Source organism: Cibotium barometz, chromosome 42, assembly GCF_041138505.1.
Source record: "Cibotium barometz isolate CiBa-2024 chromosome 42, ASM4113850v1, whole genome shotgun sequence".
NCBI classification, from domain to species: Eukaryota; Viridiplantae; Streptophyta; class Polypodiopsida; order Cyatheales; family Cibotiaceae; genus Cibotium; species Cibotium barometz.
Genome location: NC_141087.1, coordinates 23,773,699 through 23,786,588, shown reverse-complemented (window position 1 = coordinate 23,786,588; position 12,890 = coordinate 23,773,699). Strand labels below are relative to the sequence as shown.

Genomic DNA, 12,890 nt, shown 5'->3' with positions numbered 1-12,890 from the left:
TAGTGCTTGTCAAAGTAATCTTGCATGTCTAACTCATCTATAAAATCTGTTAAAAATACAATGGAATATAGCATTATAGATGAGTTGATACCCTTATATACATCTTCATAAAAGCATCTAATACTTTCTTTTGATTTTATTTTCCTAATGAGCATAAACTAAAAAATATATTTTAAGAGTGTGTTTTAACATAACACAAAAAACTCCATATCTTTTGTTCTAGGCATCCATTTGTCCTCATTATCGAGGCATTGGATTTGTGCTTGCATCATCTACACATTTGGTTTGAGCTTGTATACTTAAACACTGCCCCCTCAAGCAGCTAAAGTTCATGTCTTCAACTCTTAAGTGATAATGTACCTATGTATTTTGTATGGGCATGAAACATAAGATTCTTGGCTAATTGAATGGCTAATTGAATGGAACTCAAGTTATCACTATATATATGTAGTGGGTACTGGCTCTATCAATCTTATTTCCAAATTTCCAAATAATTATTGCATTCATGCACCTTCACATGATGCCGCATCATGTGGTGAAGCTCTATACTCTACTTTTTTAGTGCTTAAGGTTGTAGGTTGTTTCTTTAATGTCCAAGAAACAAAACCATTCCCAATTGAGCAACACATACATTCTCCTTGTTGATGGATGGATGGATGGATGGATCTCCTGGCCAATCTGCATCATAATATGTATGAGATTTAAGCTCATCTTCACACCAATAGTGAAGTCCATGATTTATTATGCCTTTGACATATCTCAAGATTTTCCTCACTGCATCCATGTGAGGTTTTCTTGGGCTTTATATATTACTCCAACTGCATGAGCAACATATGGCCTTGTATTTATAAGATGAAATAGTTTTCCAAGAAGTTGTCTATACGTGCTCTCATCTTCAAATATCGATCCTTTGTCTACTTCAATCTTCATATTTACCTCCAAGGGTGTTTCTATAGGTTTGAATATTATTAAATCGTATTGTCCCAACATGTTCAAGACATATTTCTTTCGTGAAAGCACATATACTTTCTCACCTTTGATTATCTCCACTCCAAGGAAATATCTAAGCTCTCCTAGGTTATTCATATATTGAGCTCTGCATAAAGTTATGCTTTCCCTTTAGCACTCTCTTCTTCATCGTTACCTGCCAGGGAACTTGACTTTCCCAAACATTGTGCAAGAGTTATTTTTGGTACACATATCTCTAGGTGGTTACATACTAGGGGATGCTAGGTGATAGACGCTAAACAAGGCAAGATTGCTTGAAAAGGACAATAGGTGGAGGAGATGCATTTATATGGTCTTGCCTAATGTAAGGCATTGTGTGAGGAGTGGGGTGTTTGGTCCATGAAAATACTTTTTTGGTCAATCATCATGGGATCAAACATTGTGCAGGAGTTATTTTTGGCACACACATCTCTAGGTGGTTACATACTTGGGGATGCTAGGTGATAGAAGCTAAATGGGGCAAGATTTCTCAAAAAGGAGAACAGGTGGAGGAGATGCATTTATTGGTTTTGCCTAATGTAAAGCATTGTGAGGAGTGGGGTGTTTGGTTCATGCAAATCCTTTTTTTGGTCAATCATCATGGGATCTAACTATGGAGGAGGAAATTCTACATTTTTAAACAAAAAAATTAGGCATATGTTTTGATTAGCATTTATTACTTGTGTAAGTAAAGTTATAGTTTTTTATTAGCATTTATTTCTTGTAGAAGTATAGTCCTTATTCACAACAAAAAGTCAATTACCAAGCAAAGCTATGCAAATTTTTTAAAACATGCCTAGCAATTGTTGGATCCATGAAGAAAACTACATTGGAGATTAGATCTTGGCCGAACAGCACCTTATGGGATGACTGCCCCTTGATATATTATATTTTAGTAACAATTTCCTCTTCAATCCATGGTGAGAGAAGGGTTGATAAAGCTAGAGGTGTATTGTGTGAGAGGAAGACGACTGGCTTGGTGCAGTGCTAAAAAAAACATATTTTTCAACCAATCAAAATAACGATAAATATCTAGTTTTTACTTCCCAAATCTCTACTATATGCCACTTTTTCTCCTCATGCTAGTAGCCATCGCCATGCAGATCTTCGTGAAGACCCTCACAGGCAAGACCATCACCTTGGAGGTGGAGATCTTCGAGATCATTGGTAACATCAAGGTCAAAATCCAGAAAGTGTCCACCTTCCACTTGGTGCTCCGTCTTAGAGGAGGGATGCAGATCTTCGTCAAGACCCTGACTGGTAAAACCATCACCCTAAAGGTGGAGACTACCTCAAGCATTTTGCCAACTTCTTTGGATTGGAGGCAATGGTATTTGATAGTTTTTGATGAAGATTATCAATATCTTCTTGCCAGAGCACTGATTCTGCCACCCAAGCTTACTAACTAGCACTTTGCATTTTTCTTCACTTTTCTTTGACACGTTGATTAGATTCATGCATTTTTTGCTTCAGGTGACCAAGCATATTATCACAGTTTGATCTAACAAGGCTCACCATTGATGGGAAGAAGCTGAGAAAGGGCGCGACAAGAACGAATTAGAAAGATTTGGGTTCCAAGCTGAAGAAAAACACCCAAGGCCATTGGCTTTGAGACTACCTCAAGGCACATCAGGTTTAGTTATGTCCTGTGCTATAGTTTTGGACTACCCAATGCCATTGGCTTTGGGAATACACTCATCAATGGGACTTGGGCCATCAGACCCAAACACATACCCTCAAATTACTATTGATCAAAGAAGATGGGATTCTAATGATGTACAACCTTTGGCATTAATTGCTTTGTCTGTTAAAAGGTCTACTGGTCCGCATATCTGTTCTTGCACATCATCTAAACTTGCCTTTGGGACACTTTAAAGACTATGTATTAGGCTGAAAATGATGCATGAGTTGCATGTCTCAAAAGGCAGCTTGATAATGAGAAAATGCAAGAAAGGGGTCCATGAATAAAGACTTAACCAAGTTACATGGCTTAAGAGAATAGCTTCTTCACATTGATGAGATCATTCCTAACAAGGAAATAGTTAACATCACCCTTAGCTCTTTGCATGAATCTTATCTAGGGTTCAATACTTCCCTTTGGCCTTCTCTGAGAGGCAATGCGGCCCCTCTTACCTACTAGGAGCTTGTCATGCGAGGATACATGTGTATGTTCTAGCAATGATTAGGCTCTTGTCACCAAGGATAAAGGCAAGAAGTTATAGTGGAAAAAAATTCAAACCAAAATCTTCTAAGGCTAAGGATGATTCAAATAAGCTAAACAAGGTTATTTGCCAGTATTGCAAGAAGCCTAGCCATGCAATTGTAAATTGCTTTAAACTTCACAATAAGGATGGGTGAAAGCATGATAAGGTGGTACAATTCTACCTGCTACCACACTAGAAGACAACCAATTTTAGTGGACTTAATATCATCATAAGATGTATTTAGCAATTTATCTAGTGCCTTAGATATAATAAATGTGAAACAATATTAAACAACCATGTTTTAATTCTCTAACTCTGCATAAAAGTGTTTCACAACCAGTTGTAAACCATTGTCTAGGTCACAAGCTTTTAGTCCACCTTATCATGCTTTCACCCTGATATTAAGAAGATAAAAGAATAGATAACAAAGGTTTTACTACTTCTGTCTCAGGGAACCAGGGTGCCAAGAAAGATAACTTTGCGAATGTCATCCTTGAAGACTTCTCACTTATGGTTGTTTATAGTTTTAATCCTAACTAGGATTCATGTCTTAGTGCAACTGCCTCAAAAAATTGGTATCTTCTTGTAGCTAATTGTTTGTAGTTTTAATCCTAACTAGGATTCATGTCTTAGTGCAACTACTCCAGATAGTTGGTATCTTGAAAATGGTGCTTTCAAGCACATTACTTCACAAAGAAGTTTTTTCAATAATATGAAATCAGTGCAAGATGGTCACACTTCTATATGTGCCCACTGCCAACAATGCGTCCTATCTAGTTAAAGGTATTGGTGAGATTTTCTTACTATTGCTAATGGTGAGGATCTTTGTCTTTAATGTTTCAGATATAAAAAGAGTTTCTTCTTTCAATTCCCACTCTAGAAAGGGTGGGCTTAATGTTGCATTTGTAGATGATAAATCCATTGTCCATGACATGCAAATCGTGCTTACTTGAACTCTCAGTCAAGGCTTATACAAATGTTGAATTTGTAGATAATAAACGCATTATCCGTGGTGATAGAGAACATGACATGCAAATCGTGCTTACTTGAATTCTCAGTCAAGGTTTATACAAATTGGACACGTATAACAAGTGCGATGATGCTTGTGTGCACAACAGATACTTCAAACGCAATGAAAAATGCCTAGTTTTGGTATGCAAGTTTTGGCCATACATGGATTGGTGGATTAATGATTTTGGGATGCTAGAGGACCTGCCTCAACTTGATCCCCCACCCAAATATGTTTGCGAAGGATGTATCCTTGGCAAACTCTCCCGCCAAACTTTCCTAAATCTTTCAAATAGAGTTGACCACAAAATGCAGCTAATATAGAGTGATGTGGGTGGTCAAATGTGGATTCCATCATTGTTAGGAAGTATTTACTTTGTGACATTCATTTTGATTATTACAACAAATGTGGTTAGTCTTATCCTATGAAAGAAAAATCAGAGGTATTTTCTCATTTTGATTATTAAAGCAAATTTGGCTAGTCTTGAGGTGAGATGGACTTGTTGGGGAGAAAAACGAACAACTCACTGCCGTTAATGGGAAGAAGCCGAGAAAGGGCACGACAAGAAAGAATCTGAAAGATTTTGGCTCCAGGTTAAAGAAAAACACCCAGGGCCATTGCCTTTTGGACTACCTCAAGCCTACGCGCAGTAGGCAAGTTTAGTTATGTCCCTAGTGTTTTGGACTAACTTGCACCATTGCGTTTGGGAATACAAGTTTATGTCCTGCACTTGGACATAATGAGTCTACTGTTTTGGACTATGCAATGCCCTTGCCTTTGGGAATACCTCAAGGAAAAACCAATGCCATCGGGACTACCTCAAGGCACAACAAGTTAAGTTATTTCCTATGCTTGGACATAATGAGTCTAGTGTTTTGGACTATGCAACGCCCTTGCCTTTGGGAATACCTCAAGGAAAAACCAATGCCATCGGGACTACCTCAAGGCACAACAAGTTTAGTTATTTCCTATGCTTGGACATAATAAGTCTAGTGTTTTGCACACCATATATTCACACTAATCATAGAAGGTGTTATGTCCTCGTGCTTGGACATAACGAGTATATTGTTTAAAGATCAGTTTATATAGCATTGTGAATTAGTTAATGGCCTATATGTTAGATATTTATGGTAGTACTAAAATGAGGCCATGTACTTATGCCATAGGCACTTTATTCTCAACAGGTTTTTCCTCATCGCTATCTAGGTGTGAACAGACACCTTAGGGTTAGCTAGTATATAAACAACGTCATCCATTCTTTAGAGTTCCTACTCAATTTTACTTTCGCCTTTATACTTGCAGAGAGCTTCATCTCTCTCCTCTTTGAGCTAAGCCATTCTCTCTCACACACTCTACACCCTTGTGTTCTTGTCATTGAGCATTTTGTGTGTGTGTGTGAATTCAGCTCCATTGTGCGCTTATAGTTGTATCAGAGCAAGAGCCTTGATTTTTATTGTGTGTGTGTGTGCGTGTGTGTTTTTTTTGGATCTTTGGTGTTTTGCAAGCTTCCATTAAAGATCTCACTCCTTTTTAGTGAAGAGGAGGTGGCTGCTTCTGGTTTTTCTTCCAAATTTAAAGAACGTTGAATTTTTGCACTTAGAGCTTTCCTAGCTTCTTCTTGCAACAGTTGCGCAGGCAATGACTCCTTCTTCTATAGTTCTATAGTCAAGCTTGATTTCAATAGTCTCCAACTAGCTACAGTCGACTCAACTTCAACAGTCATACAGTGAGGTTTGTCTTCAATAATTTAAACTGGCAACAGTCAACTCAATTCCAACAATGTTCCTAAACAAGTGGTTCATAGAGGCAGGTTTACCACAACAACTTCAATAGTCTCCAACTTGTTGCAGTCGTCTTCACCATCTTCATTCATTGTGCAACATCACATTCCATCACTGACCATCATTAACTCTATCAATTTCTCAAAAAACACTGCTTCTTGAGCAATTGACACATGGAAACTATGAATTGCACATGGCTAGTTCAATTCAATTGCCCGATCCAAATTTTGCAATTGCTAAACCAATCATCTGATTTAACTTTTGCAATTGTTTGAGCTAGGTTTACAATCACACGATTTGATCCTCTGATTTGATTGTGCGATTTAGGTCTAGTTAGATCGATGATCCAAATTTTACAATTGCCGCTCGATTCTCCTGCATAAATCGTGGGATTCTACACGATTCAACCATGCGATTCAGGACTAGTTCAATTGCGATTCAACTTCTTCAATCATCCGATTCAATCTTTCGATCGACGATTTAACTTCTTCGATTGGCGATTCAATCTTTTGGATTGGCGATTTCAATTCTTAAATCGATGATTTTGCTTCTTTGATTGCTCGATTCTATTGTAGGACTTTAATCGTCCTAATCCATGGCTTCAATCATTTTATTCTATCGTAGACTTCAATCACCCGATTCTACTTCAACAATCGTCCAATCATAGATTTTAATCGTCCAATTTATTTTTGGACTTTAATTGTCCGAATGAATAATAGATTTTCAACAAACTGGCATCATCAATATCTGGTGATTTTATTTTGAGCTATTTTCAGCATCTCTCTTTCTTAAATTCAACAATAGTCAAGTATGGCCACTAGCTCATCCAATGATGTTTTTGGTATTCTTTCAAAAGAAGACAAGTTAGATGGGTCAAATTATTCCCTCTGGAGTTTCATGCTCATAAGTGTCCTTATTACCAAGGGTTTATATGGTCTTATTAGTGGTGTGACGAGCCTTGCCTTGGCACAATTGCTCATGCCACTCCTCAACGGGGTCAGGGCCATCAGACCCAAACACATGCCCTCAAATTACCGTTGATCAAAGGATATGTGATTCTAATAATGAAAAAGTTTTGGCATTAATTGCTTTGTCTGTTAAAAGGTCTATTGTTTCGCATATCTATTCTTTGCAAATCATTTGACCTTGCTTTTAAGACACTTTACAGGCTGTGTATCAGGCTAAAAATGATGCATGAGTTACTTTTCTCAAAAGGCAACTTGATAATGAGAAAATGCAAGAGAAGTGGTCCATGAATGAACACTTAACCGAGTTACAAGACTTACGAGAACAACTTTTTGACATTGATGAGATCATTTCTAACAAGGAAATAATTATAATTAACACACCCTTAACTCTTTGCACATTAATGTTATTTGGGATTGAATAATTCCCATTGGCTTTCTTTGAGAGGCAATGCGGCCCCTCTTACCTACCAAGAGCTTGTTAGCTTATTGTTTGCAGGAGGATGCATTTGTTAGTTCTAGTTGTGTGTTCAGGCTCTTATCACCAAGGAAAAATGTAAGAAGTCTCAGTGGAAAAACAATTCAAACCACAATCTTTCAAGGCTAAGGATGATTCCAATAAGATAAAGAAGGTTACTTGCCGGTATTGCAAGAAACCCAGCCATGCAATTGAAAATTTCTTTAAACTTTAGAATAAGGAATGTAATAAAGGTTCTACTAGTTCTGCCTTAGACAATGAGTGTGCCAACTTCCAAGAAAGAGGACTTTGCTAATGTTGAACTCTCAATCAAGGTTTGTACAAATCGGACATTTATGATGAGTGTGATGATTGTTGTCATAGTAGACACTTCAAATGCAATGAAATGAGTGTGATGATTGTTGTCATAGTAGACACTTCAAATGCAATGAAATATGCCCAGTTGTGGTATACAAGTTTTGGCAGTACATTGATTGGTGGATTAATGCTTTTGGAATGCTAGAGGGGACCTCTCAACTTGATGCGCCACCTAGATATGTTTGTGAAGGATGTATCCTTCAACTCTCTTGCTAACCTTTCCCAAAGAATGTAATGGATAGAGTCGACCACAAATTGCAACTCATACATAGTGATGTGTGGTCGAATGCAGACTCCATCGTTGGAGGAAATATTTACTTTGTGACATTCATTTTGATTGTTACAACAATTCGGCTAGTCTTACTCTATGAAAGAAAAATCAGAGATGTTTTCTCATTTTCAACACTTTCTTGCTATGGTTGAGAATGAAATTGGCTTAAAAGTCCAAAATCTCTGTACACACACAGATAGAGGGGAAAAATATTTGTCTAATGCTTTCAAAGACTTTTTGGCATAAAAAGGCATTAAACATCCATTCACAACTCTTTATACACCACATAAAAATGGTGTTGCTAAGAGAAGAATCATGAATCTCATGGAGATGGTTAAATGCATGGTCAAATGTGAGAAACTTCCACATAAGTTTTGGATAAAAGAAGTTCTTTGTGCTGCCTATGTGGTGCTAAATAGGTGCCCCACTAAAGCTTTTAAAACCATCACTCCTTATGAAGTTTGGTTCAATAAAAAACCTAAGGTTGAACACATGCATGCTTTTGGTTGTTTGACATATGCACGTGCCATCTCAAATCCATAATAAGCTTGATGACACGGTAATGAAATGCATTTTTATTGGCTATAGTGCGAAAACCAAAGGCTAACACCTCTACAATCCTCTTACATATAGTAGGGATGTCCTTTTTACTAGGGATTATGTCTATCCCATTATGGAATTCAATAAACATACTTAATAATGCCAATTATGTCTATCCCATTATGGAATTCAATAAACATACTTAATAATGCCAATTATGTGGACATGTTTGATGGTTTATTGCGAGTGCTAGTGTCTATTGTTTCTCAAAAAATTTTGCCTATTGATCCTCATTTATTGCAAGGGGGGAATGTTCAAGAGACTGATGCACCAACTTCTGATCAGCTAGAAGATACGCTAAATGCTAAAAGATTAGCAATGAGTCTAGGCTTATGCCTGAATCCCAACATATCCAAGACATATTTCCTTTGTGAAAGCACATACGGTCCACAAGGGTAAAGTGTCCAGCTGAGAGGTTAACCTATGACTCTTTTATGGCTAAACAGTAGGCTTACATGACAAAGGTGATATAATTGAAAGAACAAAAGAGGTTTGAGGATGCTATACAAAGCCATGAGTGGAAAGTGGCTGTGGATGAAGAGATTGATGCTCTTCCAAGAGAAGCAAACATGGGATATTATCCCACACAAGTATGATATGAAAGTCATTGGATGTAAATGGGTTTATAAGATCAATTACAACTCAGATATAGAAGTCTAAACACATTAAAGGCAAGACTTTTGCAAAGGGATATGCACAAACACATGGAATAAACTATGAAGAAAGCATCTCACCCATTTCAAAGATGGTTACATTGAGAACCATTACTACTTTAGGAATCAAGGATGGGTGTTTCATCAAATGGATGTGAAAACGGCCTTTCTCAATGGTTATTTGAAGGAAGAGGTTTACATGGAAAAACCATAGGGATATGAAGATTTACATAATCTAACATATGTGTGTAAGTTAAAAAAATCTTTATATGGGTTAAAGAAAGTACCTCAGGCATGGTTTGATAGATTCTCAAATTATGAGAAGCAATGGCTTCAACAACAGTTATGCAAATACTTCACTCTTTGTGAGATAGTGGGAAGTAACTGTTTATAATTTTGGTGCTTTATGTGGATGATCTTATTTTGATAGGTAATGATAAAAAAGAGATTGTTAATGCGAAAGCACAAATTCATGTAGAGTTCAATATGAAAACTTAGACAGGTAATGATGAAGAAGAAAATGCTAAAGGGAAAGAACAACTTTATGCAAAGTTCAATATGCATGACCTAGGAGAGCGTAGATATTTCCTTTGAGTGGAATCTTTTCATCTTCACTTCCTTGGTTAATTTAAGGGATCACTTCTTGAGTACCACTTGTGCTTGGTTCACTAGTGATAGTGCAAAGTTCTCCTATTTGTGGAGGCATCCTCTCCTCTTTACCCACTTTGTAAGGTTGTTGGGATACACTTGGCTTATATTTGACAAACGATTTCTTCATGCTTCTCATAACATCCATGCATCTCATCAAAGTGAACATCTTTCCATACATACATCTTGTTGTTTGTGGGGTCATAGCACTTGTAGAGACCCTTTTGCAGATAAATTCCAATTAACACACATCTCAAAGCTTTTGGCCTAAGATTTGTTTGTATCTCATGTGGATAACATAAGAATCCAAAGATCTTCGAGTTCACCACAATAGGCTTTTGTCCAATGAACTTCTCTTCTAGAGTTTTATTTGGATCAATTGATGTAGGAGATCGATTACTCAAGAAGATCACATAATTACATGCCTATCATACCATCCATGCATCTCATCAAAGATAAAATCTCTGCTCACATACATCTTTTTGTTCTTGGGACATAGCACTTGTATAGATACCCTTTTGCAAATAAATTCTAATGAACACACATCTCAAAGCTTTTGGCTCAAGATTTGTTTGTATATCCATTAGGGGGCATTTGAACATAAAAAGGGCCCTGTAAAGGATCCCTAATTTTAAGGAATTAAGACTAATTTTATTGAGGCTTAAGGAGACAAACCTCATAATGATGCCTACTTTTGGACCTAAAAGTAGGGGATCTCTCTAGTTTTCCCTCTCTAGGATTTTCACTCTAGGATTCTCTTTCTAGCCACTAAAACTCTCGAAACATTATCAATCTCGTCCATATAGGGGCCCCAAAAATATTTTTATTACAATTCAAAATAATTATCTCAAAATAACTTTCAATCACATTTAATGCACTTTCATTGCGTTTCTGAAGTTCCCTCTAAATTCCATATCAATAGTCATTAAAAGACAATCTCGTTTAATACACTTTCATTACGTTTTTTAAGTTCCCACAAATTCTTAATCAACAGTCATTAAAAGACAAGGAAAACTTACATTTTTTATTTTTTCACTTTTAAATGCATAAAAAATAAAAATATTTTTTTTTTAAATTTTTCAGATAGGCTAGTCATTTAAAATTTGTATTTTATAGCAAACCCACCTAAAAACCGTTTTCTTCATTGATTACTATCACCTCCAACTCAACAACTAAAACATTCTCTCTCTCTCTCTCTCTCTCTCTCTCTCTCTCTCTCTCTCTCTCTCTCTCTCTCCTCCAACTCAACAACTAAAACATTCTCTCTCTCTCTCTCTCTCTCTCTCTCTCTCTCTCTCTCTCTCTCTCTCTCCTCCCAAGCCCTTCTCTCATTGCAGTAGGTCTCTCTTTCAAGCTTCTCTTTGGGATCCAAGCTATCTACCATCTTCCATTGTGTCTACTATGGCACTCATAGAAATAACAACAAACACCTCAAATTCATCACAAGTGAGGAAGGTAGACTTGCATATTTGCACCTTGAATGAATATGCACCTATCATAAGCACAAAAGGATACCAGGCTCTCCACACCATCAATTATTGCAAGATACACTTCGCAAACAAGGCATCACATGAAATATTTTTCCTGCCCCAAGAAGATTAAGATTAGCAAAGAGGACATGCAATGAAGATGTGCAATGTAAGATTGGAGAGTACCACTGCATCAATGATGTGCTGACCATTAGAGCTTGGGGAAAAAAGCAAGGCAACAATGGTAATATTATGGTTCCTTAGAACGAGTTCAACAATATATTTGTTGATCTACAACATCTTCAGAAAGTTATGATCTTATTCTATGGATTACCTAATAATTGTAAGTAACTTTTATATCTCTTGCAAGGTAGTTGAAAAAGTCTATGAAAAATCAAAGCTTATTTAATTTTGTTTGTCATGCAAGGTGACAAAGTTAGCTTTGTGTTGAAAATGGATGAGTGTCAGATTGTGAAAGGAAAGAGGATAGAGCGAATGAGTATCACACTCATGAATGAGACGATGGCATATGCAAAAAGTTTAGAGTTATTGTCTTTTCTTAGTGTCAAAAACACATTTGAGGGGAATACTGAGATCAACCAAACTCCTGTTAGGGAGAGGATTTGCAAGCTAGACTTTCTGAGAAAGAGATATGGTGGCTTGGGGTATTTGAAGTACCAAAAGAGACACATGAAGTTCTCACTTGGATGTTTGATAGGATACCCTGGATTACCACTGTCATCAAAGCACAAATTCAAGGAGAAAAACTTGAGGTAGACAGCAAGGGCACTTATAAAGTAGATTGGCATTTGGGGGGTGAGCTGAAGACAATAAAGTGCTTGCTTGGGTGTCCATAAAGTGCCAACACCCCAAATCCTTGTCCGTGGTGCATGAGAATGATGAGGGAAAATAAACAAAAGTTGGGAAAGAAGAGGATGCTTGAGAATCAAGATATTGAGCATGACCCCACGGACGATGATGATGGCAACTGGGTTGGAGGTGTTTTGTCTGTCAACATGCTAGCTGTGCCAAAGAGGCATTTGAGAGACCCAGAATGGAATCCTATAATTCCATTTGAACTGAAGAATGTCCACTTCTGTACACTGCATGCATTCATGCGTGTGGACCATTTTCTCAAGTGTCACATAGATTATGCATACACTGCATGCATTCATGCATGTGTTTGACCATTTTCTCAAGTGTCACATAGATTATGCATACACTGCATGCATTCATGCATGCAGTGTATGCATGAATGCATACACTGCATGCATTCATGCATGTGTTTGACCATTTTCTCAAGTGTCACATATATTATGCATTTACCATACAAGGCAAAGAACGACAAGAAGAAGCTATTCATAAAGTAGAGCAACTACTCAACTCAATTGGGGGCCATGGTGGCAATGTGCAGAGTACTGTTAACAAAAAGACCTCTGGCATGAATCATGAGGTTTCACAACAAGTG

The 12,890-nt window shown here is 37.2% G+C and overlaps 1 protein-coding gene across 1 annotated transcript in view; it reads left to right on the top strand.

The window, feature by feature from the left end:
* Positions 1 to 2,084: 2,084 nt before the first annotated feature.
* Positions 2,085 to 12,890, top strand: part of LOC147614285 (polyubiquitin-like) — a 46,561-nt gene continuing 35,755 nt past the window's right edge. Inside the window, exon 1 of the mRNA XM_086780861.1 lies at positions 2,085 to 2,267. Coding sequence (XP_086636987.1) covers positions 2,085 to 2,267 — 183 coding nt within the window. The remainder of the gene's footprint in view (positions 2,268 to 12,890) is intronic.